The 19,227-nt window shown below is 46.3% G+C and overlaps 1 protein-coding gene across 6 annotated transcripts in view; it reads left to right on the top strand.

Annotated features, from left to right (window-relative positions):
- The window catches only part of KDM2B (lysine demethylase 2B), a 237,367-nt gene that overhangs the window by 20,418 nt on the left and 197,722 nt on the right, over positions 1–19,227 (top strand). For 5 of the 6 annotated variants that reach the window (XM_040416126.1, XM_040416124.1, XM_040416125.1 and 2 more), the window contains 2 exons: positions 11,099–11,277; positions 12,858–12,964. In XM_040416126.1, the coding sequence (XP_040272060.1) occupies positions 11,099–11,277; positions 12,858–12,964 (286 nt within the window). Of the gene's footprint in view, positions 1–11,098; positions 11,278–12,857; positions 12,965–13,855; positions 13,874–19,227 lie in introns of those variants that run through there. The other variant, XM_040416128.1, reaches the window with a different exon arrangement.

The raw sequence follows: 19,227 nt of genomic DNA, 5'->3' as shown, positions 1-19,227 counted from the left end.
TTATCACACTGCTGGCACCCGGCCTCAATGATCGGGATCCCGCTGAACCACGTAAATTAACCCCTCACCTGAGGGGTTAATTGACGTGGTTCGCGGGATTGCCATGCCCCATCATTGAGACGGGTTTCTGACTGTGATATGGCCTCATACATTTGTATTAAGGGGTTAATTATATTAATTGGTTTTTCAGTGGCCAACGGGCCCTCCCCATCTCCTCAGGGCTATTGTCATTGGTGGCAGATACGCGCACGTCACAGTGGGGAGGGGCTCCCTCCTTCTGCACTGTGCCGGCTGATGAGAACATGTTGCACGCTAAGGGCGGCGCGTGGCATGTTCTCTCACAGATACTAGGATGTGCAGTAGGGCAGCCTAGTATCGGAAAATAGCAAATTCCGTTATCTGATTTGGTCTGGGTAAAAAAGTATTGATTGGGTATTGAAAGTTTGATACCCGGTGCAACCCTAGTTATGGCTAAGAAGCCCCAAGGCACCAAACCAGAAGTCTCCAAACTGTGGGAGAGACTGGAAGAAGAGTGGACCAAAATCACACCAGAGCAGTGTTAGAAACTAGTGATATCCTGTGGCCGCATATGTGCTGAAATCATTCAAAGCAAAGGCCTGGACATTTCCTTCTGGTTATTGACTATTGTAACCTTCAGAAAATGTTGTAATGTTTCTCTGCGCTACAGTCATTGATGTTCTCTAATTTTGAGCATTGTGTTTTCTGCAAGATAAAGTTTTTTTGTTGAAGTGTCTTAGTTATTTTATAAAACTCTGTTTATAGTGGCACGGTATAGCCACAACAAAAATTCCTTCAGACATTGTTTATTACATTATTTATGAAAAAAAAAATCGAGTTCAGAAATTGTTCTCTAATTTTGATCTCCAGTGTATGTCCAGCAGTTAATTTAAATGGATTGTTCACACTCCATTGGAGGCCAACATGATCACTTTGTATTGTATAAAAGAGCTGATCTGCCACAAGGGCTAAATTTATATGCACATAAAATTACCAGAACTGGAAATCTCAAACATTTTGTTTTAAGGTGGACTTTTTTTTTTTTTTTTTTAAAGTAGCAACTTATAAAATGCAATATTTGCCCTTTTTGAAAAGTAAGTGCACCCTTAAAAGCTATATATTTCTTGAAAGTAGACAACCTGATGATTGTAGTTGCCTTGACAGTCTATTGGCATTCATATCCACCTTCATGAAACTTTGTGACAAACAGGAATTACGGTATTTAAAAAATGCAAGCAGATGTTTACATACAAAAGCAATGTGATAGTAATATATTGAGGTGTGCAAAGCTCATCTATACCACAAGTGTATACGTCGGCAAAAGCTTGTGCTCTTAAAACGGTGAAAGAGAAGCAATGCAATATTTGCCCATCGTCCACAAATTTGTTAAAAATTTATAATGTACATGGTAAACAGCTGCCATGTTACCAAAATCTACATTTTCTGAGAGCACACAGCATACCGTGTACAAGAAATACTGTTATAATTAATACACCTTCATGCAACTTTGCAGCAAATTGTTATAAACAAACACTGGACGAAATTTAAAATTTTTAACTAAAATACATAGTCTAGCATACTCTGCAAAAAGCTGTGAGGAGTTCACACATGTCTACATTCAATTGTTGAATGTGTTGAAGAAATGCAAAAACAGGAATGCACCACCCAACTTTCTCACTCGTATCATTGGGGACACAGGATCGTGGTATAGCTGCTGCTGCCGCTAGGAGGCAACACTAGGCTTAAAAGTGTAAGCTCCTCTTGTCAGCTTTACCCCCTCCAGCCTAGAGAGAGCATATCAGTTTTTAGCTTGGTGTCAAGGAGGCAACCCTCCCTGCTTTGCAGGGTCAAGTCTGCTTTTTTATTTTTCGTTTCTCTTTTTTACAGGCTGGGGGGAACAGTCGCCTAGCCTCCCTGTTCCTCCGGGGAGCATGGCTTGGGTTGGTTTCCCTCCCCGTCCAGCTCCCCCCAAAAAGAAAAAGAGGACCAGGGCAGCCTCGCTTACCTGCTTCCCGCCAGCCAATGGGTCACCTGGATCCGGCCCTCCCTCCATGCCAGCTCCCTGCCACTTCGGTGCCAGAAGCTCAAGAGGTGACCCTGCTGGTCCGCCGAGGGAGGGTAATTGGAAGAGGAAGAAGATGGGATGAGTTGTCCGGATTAGGTGAGTATTGTAAGGGCCCCCTCTTAACTCCCTCACTCCCCCCACCCCCTCCCTTCCCTGGTGTCCACCTGTTACTCCTGGGGCACCACACTATTCCTCCAGGGCTTCAGTTTGGTCCTGGTTCGGGGATGTGGGGTGGCTCCTCCGACACCCCTCCTGCCGGCCGCCCCTCTTAATTTGGGCCCCAGTCTTTACTCGGGCCTACCTCGCTCTGCGGCCTTCCCGGTCCCCGCACTCCTCTGGCTCCCAGTTTCACCCTCCGGCGGCCTCTCCAGCATGCGCCCTCTCCTCCGGGCAGCTCCCACGAACCACCCTTGTTTTTCCGGCCGACCAGAAGTGCTTTGCGGCCGGCCACCACAAGTATTTTAGTCCACGGTCTCGGGGGGCCCGCTAGGCTGCAATTCTACTAGGCCTGCCCTCCCTTCCACTTAGGGGGCGGGACCCTCTTCCGCCGGACACTCCTGGGTGGAGCTAGATTTTTTTTTTTATCCCCGCACGGGCCTCGTGAGGAGGCTGACTCTTTTTTTCCTCTTCTCGTGGGTCAGCTGGAGGCTTCACTGGGGGACATCAGGACCTGGGTCCACCTGCAGCTTTTCTAATAGGACAACCCTGTATCCCTCCAGCCCTGAGACAAGCTCTTAGAGTCATGTCCAAACCCACGAGTGACGCCTGCCCGCGACCAGCCCCTACCCACTAAGCTTGCACAAAATGCGAACTCAAGTTTCCTCGCGGCCAGGCGGACTCCCTGTGTACAGCATACCATGCGCCCAGGCCGGCTGTAGCCCTACCGCTCGAGCAGTCGCACTGGCCCCCTGACTGTGGAGCTGGAATGGGCCCGCGCCCTGTCCTGGGCAGTGGGTTGTAGAGGACTTTTCGAAAGTTTCCCAATCCACCCTTTTTCTTATGGGTCGATTGGTTGACAAGTCCTCACCTGCGCATCCCACGCCTTCCTTGGGTGGCCAACGCAGGGGCAGACCTTTGCACAAGCGGCCCAGAACAGGACACTGTGTACCTCTTCTTCTGACGCCTCTGTGTCCTCAACTCCCCCCCCCCCCCCCCTATCCCTTACCAAGTCCACGCTCGGATATGTCCTCTGGTTCAGACTCTGATCTGGATCAGGAGCAATCTTCTAAGATTGCTTCCATGGTGGACAGCCTGGTCGTGGCTGTCCGAGACACCTTCCAGGTGCAAGCCTCTAAGACCTTCCATGACGATTTTTCGGTCGTCATTGCTAAGGCATGGGAGCATCCAGATCGTCGTTTCAACACTTCTAAATGCCTCGATGTGCTATATCCCTTTTTGCCAGACCTGGTTGCGAAATGGTCGTCACCACCCAAAGTGGAACTGCCCGTCGTGCGTCTCGCAAAGCACACGCTGTGGCCAATGGTGCGTCCCTTCAGAACCCTGTGGATCGCCGCATGGAGTCTTTTTTACTAATTCTGCCTTTGCGTCGACTGGCTCCACATCCCATTTTTCCTCCTTGTGGGTGGCTAAGGCGGTCTCCGAATGAGCCCTTCGCCTGCATCAGGACATTGCGGCCGATCTTCCTCGGCAGATCTGCAGTCTTTGGCTCTGCAAATCTCTCCGGCAGGCAAGTACCTTTGCAAGGCCGCTTTTGGATGCGGGCATTCTTGTTGCCCATTCATCCACACTCTCTGTCGCCTTGCTGCGTGAGGTGTGGTTTAAAGTCTGGGCTGCGGACTCCTTGTCAAAATGTTCCCTTACGGGTCTTCCCTTTTCGTGCTCTCGTCTGTTTGGTGCTCAGTTGGACTTGGATGAGATTATCTCCGAGGCCATAGGCGGTAAAAATACCCACCTCCCACAGGGCAGGCCAAGCGTCTGTTTCGCTATCGGCCCTCAAACTCTCTGTGGCGGAACCCGCCTCGCCACTGGGCATTGGAGAGGCCTGGCTACCCACCTCCTACCTACTGACTATGGCCCCTGGTGAATTTGTACGTTAAATGCAATTTGGGCATGTGGTATTTTGTATTGCTGTGCGTTGTGGACTGTATATATCTTGCTCTTACTGTAATGGTTGCTATGTTACAGGCATGGCTGTTCTGTGCCTCTTCTCCTCCCCCTTTTTCCTGTCCTATTGTTTCCCCAGCAATGTGTTGTCGCAGGGACACTGGGAGACCAGTTTAAACCAGCTGCTCTGTCCCTCCTCAATCTCCCATCAGCCCTTGCTATTGTCTGGCCCCACCCTTCCTTGTACCATAGTCCTCTAGGTGCCCTATTGTATGTAAATGAGGCTGTTGGGGGGTTTAAAGGAGGTGTGCTGTGTCTAAATAAAGTCAGTTCCTGTTTTAACCCTCAAAGTGAAGTGTCGTCTCATTCTTGGGGGAGGATTTATGGTATGCTGTCCCAGTTTGACTGCTAGGAGTGTAAACCTATTCGTATGGTTTCCTATTCAACTGCCTACAGCATTCATATGCTTGAAGAGGATTTATATGCTGCTTCGGTTCGGTGATTGTGGTGTCTGCCAGAGTGCTTGGAAACCTCAGGAAAACGCTAGGAGCATCCGTCAATGGAGGTACTCAGTCGGGGTGCCAGGTGATCCGTTACACTCTCGTTTTCACTCCTTTCGCTGCTTTTCCGGCACGTGCCTGTTGGCAGGGGCGCCACCCAGGGCCTCCAATCAAGAGCAGAATAAAGTCATTTAAACCCCAATCAGCTTGGTGTCCGCGGGCACAACCCAACCGCATCCCTGCCAATAGACAGTCTTCCGCATGATGGGGCGCCCCTGCCCTCTTGGGTGGGGGGGGGGGGTCGGCTCCTCCTTTTTTTTTTTTTCAGGTTTGTCGGTCCCACATTTCTGACGAGTGGGTACTCGAGATGGTAGCCTCGGGTTACAAGATTGTTTGCCGCCCAGGAATAGAGTTCAGGCCGCCGCCTTTTTTTCAGGCCTTACAGTCCCTTCTCGCACGGGGGGTGATCTTCACGGTTCCACTTGCAGAGCAGTTCACAGGTTTTTATTCAAATCTATTTGTCGTCCCCAAGAAGGGGATCAGTTCGCCCGGTTCTGGACCTCCAAATTGCTGAATTGGTTTGTCAGAGTCCAGCACTTAAGGATGGAGTCTCTCTGCTCCGTGGTTGCCTCTCTGCAATAGAGTCCTTTCCTCGCGGACATTCGGGATGCATACCTGCACGTTCCCATTGCTCCTGTGCACCAGCATTTTCTTCGCTTTGCATTAGTCTCACCACTAACAGTTAGTGGCTCTACCCTTCGGCCTAGCAACAGCGCCGCGGGTATTTACGAAAGTGCTCGCTTCTCTCCTCTCCCTTCTTCATTCCAGGGGCATTACCCTGATTCCCTATCTGGACGACATCCTTGTCAAGGCTGCAACCTTCAGTCAGAATGAGGACAGTTTACACATCATCCTGGACGCCCTGGCACGTTTTGGCTGGCTGGTGAACTTCCAAAAGTCATCCCTGCATCCCAGCAGATGGATTGCTTTTCTCGGCATGACCCTCGACATGCCTGCGGCGACAGTCCACCTCCCCCTGGACAAGCAGTTATCCCTTCAGCGGTCGGTTCGTCTTCTCTTCCGGCGCAGACGTCCGACGATCTGATTTTGCACGTGGGTGTTGGGTACGATGGTCTCTTCCATCGAGGTCCTTCCTTTTGCACAATTTCACGCCCGTCCTCTTTAACAGGCGATCCTGTCATCCTTGGACCGTACCATCACCCTTCCCCTGCGTGTGCAGTTGGCCCTCAGGTGGTGGCTCTCAACTCCAGCCTCTCAACTCCAATCCTTTCTTCTGGTCTCATGGACGGTCATCACCATCGATGCCAGCCTCTACGGATGGGACGGAGTCTCTTCCACCTTGGGCAGTTAAAGGCAAAAGGTCTGCTTTGGAATCCAGACTGCCCATCAACATCCTGGAACTTCAGACCATCCATTTGCCTCTGCTTCATTGGACACCTCTCCTGAGGGTACTGCCGGTCCGGATACAGTCGGACAATGCCACAGCGGTGGCATACATCATCGTGGGGGAAACCGGTCAGGCGGTGATGGCAGAGTTGGCCAAGATTCTAAAGTGGACGGAGGAACATGTACCAGCTTTATCGGCAGTCTACATTTCAAGAGTGGAGAATTGGACAGCGGACTTCCTCAGCAGGGAGACAGTGGACCTGGGCTAGTGGACGGCTTTTCCCTCCTGTACGTCTCCCCCCCCCCCTTCCTCTTCTATTCCTCTCCTACTCCGGGTCCTTCGCTGAATCAAGAGGAAGGGCATCGAGACGATTCTCATCGCCCCAGATTGGTTGCTTCGAGCCTGGTACACCGATCTCTCCTCCTTCTTCTAGGAGACACTTCGTGGCCTCTTCCACTCAAGGATGGCCTCCTCTCTTAGGGATCCATCTTCCAACAGTATTTAGAGTTCCTACATTTGACGCCGTGGCTATTGAGACTGCCATTCTAACGTGGCAGAGTTTTTCAGACTAAGTCATCCGCACCATGATTAGGTTCAGGAAGCCACCATCGTCCAAGATAAATCATAGGACTCGAAAATCTTTCCTTCTCCAGTTGGAGGCAGTGCCCCCTTGTCTTTTGAGGGCATTTGACATGGAACACTTTTTCACTGTATTTTTTGTATGGTGTGTGTGTGTGTGTGTGTGTTAATCATGTCCACTCTTGGACATCTCTTCTCAAGACTAAATACATTTTAATTCTTGTAATCTTTCTTCATAACTAAGAACCTCCATGCCCCCTTATCAGTTTAGTTGCTCTCCTTTGTACCTTTTCCAGCTGCAGAGCTTCTTTTCTTTCGACTGGTGCCCAGAACTGAACTGCAAATTCCAGATGAGGCCGCACCAACGCTTTCTAAAGTGGTAATATTACCTCCCTTCCCCACGAGTCCATGCCTCGTTTAATGCATGACCATATCCTGGTAGCCTTAGAAGCAGCTTATTGACATTGTATGCTGTTATTTAATCTACGATCTAGGACACCCAAATCCTTCTCTAAGTGACTCTCCCAGTGTTAGATCACCTAGGACATATGATGCACAGAGATTATTATTACTACCAAGATGCATAACTTTACATTTATCCACATTGAACCTTTTGCCAAGTTGTTGCCCCATCACTCAGTGTTCAAGTCAGCTTGTAGTTTATGGACATCTTCCATAGACTATACAGTACTACATAGCTTAGTGTCATCTGTAAAAATAGAAATTGTGCTATTAATCCCATCCTTCATATCATTAATAAATAAATTAAATAGTAGTGCACCCAGCACTGAACCTTGGGGTACACCACTTATAACCCGGGACCATTCTGACCACAACTCTCTGGACACTGTCCTTCAGCCAGTTTTCAATACCGATGATTTATCCTTTGATCTGTGGTCCGACACCCGGGACCGCGCTGATCAGCTGTTAGAGAAGACATGGCCTTCCCCAGCTTTTCCTATGCCGTGTCATGACACAGTCGACGGTTACATGGCCTCGGCACAGCAGCAAGCACAGCTGCTAAACTATGTATGGCGCTATGCTTGGCAAGCACGGAGAAGGCCAAGGTGCTCACAAGAGCCCCATGCCTTCTCACACAGCGGATCGGCGGGGGTCCCAGGTGATGATGACCTGAGGATAGGTCATCATCATTAAAGTCTTGGAAAACACTTATTTTTTTAAAGGGGTCGTTTAACCCCTTAAGGACTCAGCCCTATTTCACCTTAAGGACTTGGCCATTTTTTGCAAATCTGACCAGTGTCACTTTAAGTGCTGATAACTTTAAAACGCTTTGACTTATCCAGGCCATTCTGAGATTGTTTTTTCGTCACATATTGTACTTCATGACACTGGTAAAATGAAGTCAAAATTATTTATTTATTTTTATTTATAAAAAAATACCCAATTTACCAAAAATTTCTCTACTTTTATAATACATAGTAATACCTCCAAAAATAGTTATTACTTTACATTACTTTACATTCCCCATATGTCTACTTCATGTTTGGATCATTTTGGGAATGATATTTTATTTTTTGTGGATGTTACAAGGCTTAGAAGTTTAGAAGAAATATTAAAATGTTTCAGAAATTTTCAAAAACCCAATTTGTAGGGACCAGTTCAGGTCTGAAGTCACTTACATAATAGAAACCACCCAAAAATGACCCCATTCTAGAAACTACACCCCTCAAGGTATTCAAAACTGATTTTACAAACGTCGTTAACCCTTTAGGTGTTCCACAAGAATTAATGGAAAATAGAGATACAATTTCAAAATTTTTACTTTTTTGGCAGATTTTCCATTTTAATAATTTTTTTCCAGTTACAAAGCAAGGGTTAACAGCCAAACCAAACTCGATATTTATGGCCCTGATTCTGTAGTTTACAGAAACACCCCATATGTGGTCGTAAACCGATGTACGGGCACACGGCAGGGCGCAGAAGGAATGAGATGCGGGATGAGATGACTGTTTTATTGGCACTATTTTGGGGTGCGTGTGACTTTTTGATCACTTGCTATTACACTTTTTGTGATATTGTGATATTTTTATAGAGCAAGTTATTACGGATGCTGCGATACCTAATATGTATACTTTTTTTTTTTTTTATTTATGTACGTTTTACACAATGATTTATTATTTTTAAACAAAATATTCCATTCCATAGTCTGAGAGCCATAATTTTTTCAGTTTTTGGGCGATTACCTTGGGTAGGGTATGATTTTTGCGGGATGAGATGACGGTTTGATTGGCACTATTTTGGGGTGCATATGACTTTTTGATTGCTTGCTATTACACTTTTTGTGATGTAAGGTGACAAAAAATGGTTTATTTAGCACAGTTTTTATTATTTATTTTTTACGGTGTTCCTCTGAGGGGTTAGGTCATGTGATATGTTTATAGAGCCGGTCTATACGGACGCGGCGATACCTAATATGTATACTTTGTTTTTTCCCTATTTTTTACCAATTTTCTTTTACTTTATTTGGGGAAAATGACGTTTTTGTTTATTTTAACTTGAAACCTTTAATTTTTTGGGGGGAAAAACTTTATTTTTTAAACTTCTTCTTCTTCTTCTTTTTTTTTTTTTTTTTTTTACTTTATTTTTTGTCCCACTTTGGGACTTCATCTTTTGGGGGTCTAATCCCTTTTACAATGCGTTCCAATACTTCTGTATTGGAATGCATTGGCTGTATGAGTAATACTGTGTGTATTACTCATACAGCTTCCGGCCTGTGAGATCCAGGGGGCTGGATATCACAGGCTCGTCACCGGAAGGCAGCGCGATGCCTTCCATGCCATCGGGTCCCCCCTACAGCCGCATGGGGACGCGATGGCACCGCCGCCCGCAACCGCTGGATAAGGTAAAAGCCGCAAAACGCAGGTCTGAATTGACCTGCGGTTTGCGGCGATCGCCGACACGGGGGGTCACGGGACCCTCCCCGGCATTGTGACAGGATGCCCGCTGAATGATTTCAGCGGGCATCCTGTTGCGATTAACCCCCACCGCGCCGCAATCGCGATTTAAACTTAGGACGTACCAGTACGCCCTGAGTCCTTAAGGACTCGGGAAATAGGGCGTACCGGTACGCCCTAAGTCCCTAAGGGGTTAAAGGGAACCGGTCACCTGGATTTTGTGTATAGAGCTGAGGACATGGGTTGCTAGATCGCCGCTAGTACATCCGCAATACCCAGTCCCCATAGCCATGTGTGCTTTTATTGTGTAAAACAAAAAAACAATTTTGATACATATGCAAATTAACCAGAGATGAGTCCTGTCCCTGACTCATCTCACGTACAGGACTCATCTCAGGTTAATTTGCATATGTATCAAATCGTTTTTTTACACAATTAAAGCACACAGAGCTATGGGGACTGGGTATTGCGGATGTGCTAGCGGCCATCTAGCAACCCATATCCTCAGCTCTATACACAAAATCCCAGTGACAGGTTCCCTTTAAGACTGATTAAAAAAACTGCCAGGAGCTGTGCAAAGTGTAAGGGTACTTTCACACTTGCGGCAGGACGGATCCGACATGCTGTTCACCATGTCGGATCCGTCCTGCGGCTATTTCGCCGTGCCGCCGGATCGCCGCTCCGTCCCCATTGACTATAATGGGGACGGGGGCGGAGCTCCGGCGGTGCACGGCGAAAGGCCGCCGGACTAAAATTACTGCATGTCAGGCTTTTTAGTCCGGCGGCTTTCACCGTGCTGCGCCGGAGCTCCGCCCCCGTCCCCATTATAGTCAATGGGGACGGAGCGGCGGTCCGGCGGCACGGCGAAATAGCCGTAGGACGGATCCGACATTTTGAACAGCATGTCGGATCCGTCCTGCCGCAAGTGTGAAAGTAGCCTAAAAACAAAAAACACCTTCAGAGCACCACAGGCACAACCCGGTGACTCCTGTCCCCTCCAGATTAGATGTGTGGCATGCTGTTGATGTGCATTTGACTGCTGCCAGCCAATAAAAATGCCTGTGGCCACAGCTGTGGAACCAGAGCTCTCTGGCAAGGGTGAGTTTTTAATTTAATTTATTTTTTTGTTGTTTAGCCTCTTGACAACTCCTTTCATGTAAAGAGTTTTTCACTCAAGTGCTTTTTTATGTCGTGTTAATCGGGCAATGGACTTTTTAAAAATAGTTGGAAATATAATTTAGCACCATGCTTGTGATGCACCGAATGCACGGCTAGTGCTGGTTGTGCAAAGCTGGTGTTACAGGTTCGCCTGTCCTCGTGATTGGTAGGGGTTCCATAAAAGTGTTCAGTCTAGTCACCCCTTTAATTATTTTAGGTTTGGAAAGAGGTAATGTCTGTGAACAGATTATTATATAATGGATACAGAAAAAAATGCATACCAAAAAAAAAGAGAGAAATCATTTAGAAACATAATGGTTTCCCATAGCAACATGTTTTGAATAGTCAAATCTGAACTATAAATATATTTTAAATATCTCTTGTTTTGTAGGAAGCCGGCGCATAGTGGATGTGATGGATGTGAACACACAAAAGGCCACAGACATGAGTATGTCACAGTTTGTCCGATACTACGAAACACCTGAAACTGAAAGGGAAAAACTATACAATGTGATCAGCCTGGAGTTCAGCCACACCAAGCTAGAAAAAGTAGTCAAGCGGCCAACTGTGGTATGGTGATCTGTTAAAATTGGGGTGTTTTCATCCCGATATAAGTCCTAGGCAAATATCTGTCCCAAGTGATAGAGGAACCTGTCATCAGGACAGACTCCTTTTTAACCTTGTCCATTATTTTTTTTTTTTTTTTTTTATTGTAGAGGGGATTGTGGTAACCTCTGTTAGGGTGGGTTCGCACTAGCGTTATGCCATTACATTATAGGTTCTGTTTATAACGGAATGGCCAGACACGGGCGGCATCTGTTTTTTGTATATCCGCAATTTGCGGACCGCAAAAAAATGTCACGGTCATGTGAACGAGCCCTAAGACATACCACTGGAGAAATACTCTTTGCCTTTCATATAATCATTTAGTTGGTTGTGATCACTCGGCTACACAGCCAATTGACAACATTTGAACTGTCAAATAACAACATCATTGGAACTCTGCACATTGCTCTGTACATACCACAACCTGATTTACTAATAGATTTTTAAGTATTATAAAAAGTGGAATCCTACATAGGGAATTTGGGACATTTATAATTTTTCATCTTTTATTCAATTTTTATTTTTATCTTTTTACTGTTTCTAGATGGCCAACTATACCATTTTATATTAATTAATGTTTATGTAATCAGCATATGTTCTTGATGCCTCAAATGTGTGGTGAATTGATCTAATATAGAACTAAAAGTGGAACATCCACCTTTCATATATATTTTTTTTTTTTTTGCATAATTTGTTATTTGTTTCTAATAAACTATAGGTTTTATATTAATTGACTGTAATGGGGTATTTATTTCTATACAGCCCTGAATAGCTGAGTGACCCCCAAATATTTTATTTCATTGTATCTCCTCTCAATAGACATTGGGTGTGTCGTGGGGAGAGCACCGAACCACGATTTCTGAGACCAGTAGAGCCACTGTATAATATATTGTATTTCAAGTGCAACTGAGCTTTCAGAAAAAGTTATGTCAAAGTGACTTCTCAAACGTTTTGATCTGTGGAGGTCTGAAACTTGAGATCCCCACCGATTGCTCAAACAAGGAGACAAGCGCTCACATGGAGTGCGTTCTCTGACCACAGGAGATGCACTCAGTAGAAAATTTGTAGGCTTGTTCTGATTCCATGTCCTGCAGCGAGGAGAGTGCATGCTTCTCTCTCCTTGTTCTACTGATCGTAGCGGTCATGGCACTCGGACCCCCACTGATCAAAACCTTTTATGTCGCTATGACATATCAAAAGTATTTTGATGCTTTTTATCATTGAAGCACGACGCCAACTCTGTAAGGTATGAGTTTGGTGTGTATACAGTGGATACAGGCTCCATCTGCCCTCCCACCTCACTGTTGCTGTGCAGGGGGTGGTTTGGGGTGGATCTGATAAATATTTCGAACTCTTGCCCTTCGGTATTGGCATTGCGCTGCAGCAATGAAACTGTCGTTTTTCCAAAACATAAGTGACAGACCGCTGAAATCTACATGTCTGTCACTACTTGATTTCCTTAGAGATGTTCCCTTTAAGTCTGTTTATAGAGGTACTTTAACTTTGCAATAGCATAATTCACTAATGCATTTCATTTCATGTAGGTGGATGCTGTAGATTGGGTGGATAATATGTGGCCTCAGCATTTAAAAGAAAAGCAAAAATATACAACAAATGTGATTTCTGAGATGAAATATCCCAAAGTGAAAAAGTAAGTAGTTTATAAAGCTCTTTTTGTCTTTTGTATTGTGATGAGCATCTCGTTGTGGCGTGAGTGCTGTGATTGATATAGTAAGAGAACTACACAAATATTACAGTTTTTACACTGGGGCATATGGTAAATTAAGCCATTCATTCCATAATCTCATTGTTTCCTTTGATAATATTTTGTTTTATTTTGTAATTACAACTATATATAAAGAAATAACTATGTGTCCCTGAAAATCAGCTATGTATCCAGTCCTCCACTTCACAGCCTCTGGGTGAAAGGCAACTGGCTGCAGCAGGGGCTGCCCCTCTCTACTGTTTACCCAGGTTTCAGGCAAATTCAAAAAATCCTGCAGACTGACATAAGAGTAAGATCAATATTATCTCCCTTTTATGATTTATTTCTAAGTTTAGTGCTCCTTTTAACCCCTAAAAGAGGACCGGTCCTGTCGTCTTATTTTTACAGCTGGCTCATCACTTGTTCCAACGTTTTTTCTCTCTAGCCTCCCTATTGACGTGTCATTGATAAGAAGAAGAAGATAATCCCTTTATTATTCCTCAGGGTTTTTTTTTGGGAACAGTGGTGGTTATAAATCCTAACCGCTGCTGGGAGGAAGGACCTACGATAACGTTCCTTTGCTCTACAACAGCTTCTTGCATGGGGTGGGAGACATTGTTCTAACAGTGATGTTATTTTGCTAGTGTTCTTCTGTCACCCACCTCCTGCACTGGATCAAGGGGACAACCTAGGACAGAGCTGGCCTTCTTAATAAGTTTATCTCATCTCTGTCTCTCAGCCACATATGAGCTGCTCCCCCAACAAACCACACCATAGAATATGGCTGATGCCACCACTGTTATTGTGCGGTGGGGTGGCTGGGACACCAGAACATGTGTAGAGCTATCTGTAAAGGTATGCAGACAGTTTTGGTTATGTGAGAATGTGTCCTCTTTAACCAGTTCAAGACCAGGCCATTTTCTCCATCAGAAAAAATTACGTCAAAGCAAAAAAAAAAGATCCTTAAAAACGCAATCTTTGTTTATACGTTCTTTTTAGTGAATTTAATAAAGATTTAAGGTTTTTTTTTTGCTTTGACATAATTTTTTCTGATGATTAATGGGACTCAGAAGTAATATTGATCATATAATTTAATAATTTGCATAAATCATTTACTCCCTCACCCTTCCTGACCAGGTGCATTTTCTGTGTTTTTCACTGTTTTCAGATTTTAGTTTAACTAAAAAAAAAAAAAACATTTTATGTCTGCTTTCCATAATGGTAGTTTTGATATACAGTATGGGTTATGGTCACCAAGGGGCAGTGGTGTCGCATGTGGTGGTGTTATTTTTTTTATATTACACTTTGTGCACCTAAAAGGTCATACAAGACCTTTGGGGGGACATTTAAAGGGGCTTTCTGACTGTTTTTTTTATACTGATGACCTATCTTCAGGGTGGGTCATCAGTATCTGATTGATGGGTTCTAACACCCGGGACCCACTCTGATCAGCTGTTTGAGGACAACATTGGGCTCTGGTGGGCACCGTTGCCTCCTCGCAGCTTAGCAAGCACAGTGCCATACATTGTATACCAGCTGTGCTTGGTATTGCAGCTTAGCCCCATTCACTTGAATGGGACTGAGTTGCGTCTAGGCCATGTGACTGATGAAAGTGATGTCACTGGTCTTGGGGTAAGCTGTGAGAAGGCCTCCTGAAACAGCTGATCAGCAGGGATCTCAGGTATCAAACCCCCACCAATCAGATACTGATAAACCATCCTGAGGATAGGTCATCGGTATAAAACAGTGAGAACACCTTTAAATCAAATTTTGTTTTATTGCTTATATCTCTTGTGTCTGGCCCCAGTTACCGGGGGGACTACAGCCCTCAGAGAGGCTGTACAGCCTTACTGCACAGCTGATATGGGTCTGCTAAGTCTTGGCATGAAGATGCCTGACCCCTGACGATCACATGACCACTAGGTCTGAAGCAGGAAGTGGCATTGTTTCTTTCTCATCTCTATATACAGCGCTCAATATGTGCTGTTTGAAGTGATGGGGACCTACTTTCTCTATAGGGAGTCCTGACGTGCAGCTGCAGTGTCTGCAAGGACATTTAGAAACGTGCATGCAGAGACAAGTGCAAACTGTGCAGACCTTTATAGTCAGCAGGTGGTTGGCAAGCGGTGAAAGAGGAGAGCAAGTCTGGTACTCCTAACTCTGATTTTTATGGCATATCCACAAGAAGCATTTCTCTGTATTAGAGAGCCAGATTTTCACAAGAAAGGTGTGTGTATATGTATTGAGGCACCTACCCTACATGGCAGTATGCTTACTTTGAAACTGATTTCAGAGGCGACAGACTCCCTATAAAGGAAACCTGTAAAGTTCAACATGTTTTCTGAGCTGCAGGCAGTAATATTATAGAGCAGGAGTAGCTGATTGATATATAGTATTATGGAAAAAGATTCAGTATAATTTGTATATCATTCATTTAACCACTTAATGCATAAAGCCGTACATGTACGACATCGTCCACAAGGACTTGTGTGAAGTAAGCCTCTGTAGAGGGAAATATATTTAAAAAAAAAGTTATGGCTGCCAAAGTTTTTTTTTTTTTTTTTTTTAAAGTAATAAAACAAAATCTAAATATACAAATTTGGTTTTGCTGTAATTGTATTGATCCACAGAATAAGGACATCATGTCATTTTTAGCGCACAGTAATTGCTGTAATCTCAAAACCAAAAAAACCTTGGTGGAATTGTGGGTTTCTTTACAATTTACTCTACAAATTTTTCCCCCCCGTTTTTCAATGTATGGTAAATTAAATGGTCCCCGAAGTAGCAGCCTTTTTTCATTAAATGCTCCACAACGGTGCCCTCTTCACATATAATGCCCCCCAGCAGTGTCCTCGTTACATAAAGTTCCACCTCAGTTGTGCCCTCTTTAAATATCATGCCCCCCAGTAGTGGCCTCTTTAAACATAGTGAACCCCTTAGTGGCATTCAGTGGCTGGCATAGGAGCCAGTAGTTCCCGTCCCAGCCATTTAACTCTGACCTGGTGGTTGGGGACCTCTGCCCTAGGGGACTTAAAACTGATCTTTTGATCACTTGTATTATAAACTGGAATACTCCTTTATTATGTCCCATTACTTTTGGTCCCTTAACAAGTGGGAGGCACATATGCAAACTGTTGTAATGCCTACACCGTTCACCTGATTTGGATGTAAATACCCTTAAATTTAAGCTGACAGTCTGCAGTTAAAGCACATCTTGTTCGTTTCATTTCAAATCCATTGTGGTGGTGTATAGAGCCAAAAATGTTAGAATTGTGTTGACCTGACTGTAAGGCCTCATGCACACGACCGTTGTTTGGGTCCGAATCCGAGCCGCCGTTTTGGCGTCTCGGATGCGGACCCATTCATTTCAATGGGGCCGCAAAAGATGCGGACAGCACTCAGTGTGCTGTCCGTATCCAGGGCTCCGTTCCGCGGCCCCGCTAAAAAAAATATAACCTGTCCTTTTCTTGTCCGCGCTTTGCGGACAAGAATAGGCATTTATATTGCCGGCGCCCGTTCCGTTCCGCAAGTTGCGTAAGGCAACACGCCGCCTTCCGTTTTTTTCGGATCCGCGGTTTGCGACCGCAAAAAACTGCACGGTCGTGTGCATGAGGCCTAACTGTGCATATTCTTTCGGATAGGCTAGCTCAGGGCTCGACAAATCCCAGGTCGCCATGGCGACCAGGAATTTAGTCCTGGCGCTTGGGTATTTGTCAGCCCGTTTTCAAAGGTGCCCGGGCGATGGGTGCGGAGCTGCCGTTCTGTCCGGAGGCAGCACCATTTGAAACAGCTCCGTCACAGCACACAATAGCAGAGACGCTGGCAGCAGGGAGGGAAGGGACTCGGGAGGAGTGTAATCTGATCCTAGAGTGGAAGCTGCTTCTGCCAGCCCCTCCCCTCCCCGCCCACCAACCAATCAGAGCTGAGGCAATGCAAGCACTAGCAGCTCTGGGTCACTGACACAAGTACAGGAGGGAGTCTAGAAAGAATCGAATGAGTCACAGGTTAAAAGAATCTAAAGATCCGATTTAGTTAGTGACTCATTCGATTCTTTGAGTTAGGCCTCATGCACATGACCGTATTTTTTTGCGGTCCGCAAAACGGGGTTCCGTTTTCCCGTGATCCGTGACCGTTTTTTCGTCCGTGGGTCTTCCTTGATTTTTGGAGGATCCACGGACATGAAAAAAAAGTCGTTTTGGTGTCCGCCTGGCCGTGCGGAGCCAAACGGATCCGTCCTGAATTACAATGCAAGTCAATGGGGACGGATCCGTTTAACGTTGACACAATATGGTGCCATTTCAAACGGATCCGTCCCCATTGACTTTCAATGTAAAGTCTGGAGTCCCTTTTATACCATCGGATCTGAGTTTTCTCCAATCCGATGGTATATTTTAACTTGAAGCGTCCCCATCACCATGGGAACGCCTCTATGTTAGAATATACTGTCGGATATGAGTTAGATCGTGAAACCTCATTTCCGACAGTATATTCTAACACAGAAGCGTTCCCATGGTGATGGGGACGCTTCTAGTTAGAATACACTACAAACTGTGTACAAGACTGCCCCCTGCTGCCTGGCAGCACCCAATCTCTTACAGGGGGCCGTGATCAGCACAATTAACCCCTCAAGTGCCGCACCTGAAGGGGTTAATTGTACTATCATATCCCCCTGTAAGACTTCTGGGCTGCCAGGCAGCAGGGGGCAGACCCCCCCCTCCCCAGTTTGAATATCATTGGTGGCCAGTGCGGCCCCCCCCCTTCCTCCCTCTATTGTAATAATTTGTTGGTGGCACAGTGTGCGCCCCCCCCCCCCTTCCTCCCTCTATTGTAATAAATCGTTGGTGGCACAGTGTGCGCCCCCCCCCCCCCCCTTCCTCCCTCTATTGTAATAATTCGTTGGTGGCACAGTGTGCGCCCCCCCGCCCCCCCCCTTCCTCCCTCTATTGTAATAATTTGTTGGTGGCACAGTGTGCGCCCCCCCGCCCCACCCCTTCCTCCCTCTATTGTAATAATTCGTTGGTGGCACAGTGTGCCCACCCCCCCCCTTCCTCCCTCTATTGTAATAATTCGTTGGTGGCACAGTGTGCGCCCCTCCCCCCTTCCTCCCTCTATTGTAATAATTCGTTGGTGGCACAGTGTGCGCCCCTCCCCCCTTCCTCCCTCTATTGTAATAAATCGTTGGTGGCACAGTGTGCGCCCCCCATCAGCCCCCCCTCCCTCTATAGCATTAACAACATTGGTGGCCAGTGTGCGGCCTCCCATCTCCCCCCCCGATCATTGGTGGCAGCGGGTTACTAGCAATAGTACAATAGTAAAAGATTCATACTTACCTGGGAGCTGCGATGTCTGCTTCCGGCCGGGAGCTCCTCCTACTGGTAAGTGACAGTTCATTTAGCAATGACACTTACCAGTAGGTGGAGCTCCCGGCCGGACACGAACATCGCAGCAGCCGGTAAGTATGAATCTTCTACTATTGCTAAGTAACCATGGCAACCAGGACTGTAGTAGCGTCCTGGTTGCCATGGTTACCGATCGGAGCCCCAGCGATTAAACTGGGACTCCGATCGGAACTCCGCTGCCACCAATAATGAAGGGGGGGGGGGGGGGAGATGGGAGGCCGCACACTGGCCACCAATGTTGTTAATGCTATAGAGGGAGGGGGGGCAGATGGGGGGCGCACACTGTGCCACCAACAAATTATTACAATAGAGGGAGGGGGGGGGCGCACACTGTGCCACCAACAAATTATTACAATAGAGGGAGGGGGGGGGGCGCACACTGTGCCACCAACGAATTATTACAATAGAGGGAGGGGGGGGGGGCCGCACTGGCCACCAACCTATTACAATAGAGGGGGGGGGGGGCCGCACTGGCCCCCAATGATATTCAAACTGGGGAGGGGGGGGAGGGTCTGCCCCCTGCTGCCTGGCAGCCCTGATCTCTTACAGGGGGCCGTGATCATCACAATTAACCCCTTCAGGTGCCGCACCTGAAGGGGTTAATTGTGCTGATCACGGCCCCCTGTAAGAGATCGGGTGCTGCCAGGCAGCAGGGGGCAGTCTTGTACACAGTTTGTAGTGTATTCTAACTAGAAGCGTCCCCATCACCATGGGAACGCTTCTGTGTTAGAATATACTGTCGGTTCTGAGTTTTCACGAAGTGAAAACTCAGCTTTGAAAAAGCTTTTATATGCAGACGGATCTTCGGAT

Source organism: Bufo bufo, chromosome 2 (genome assembly GCF_905171765.1).
Source record: "Bufo bufo chromosome 2, aBufBuf1.1, whole genome shotgun sequence".
In the NCBI taxonomy this organism is placed as follows: Eukaryota; Metazoa; Chordata; class Amphibia; order Anura; family Bufonidae; genus Bufo; species Bufo bufo.
The sequence above is the reverse complement of the archived record's forward strand: the minus strand, read 5'-3'. Positions and strand labels throughout refer to the sequence as shown.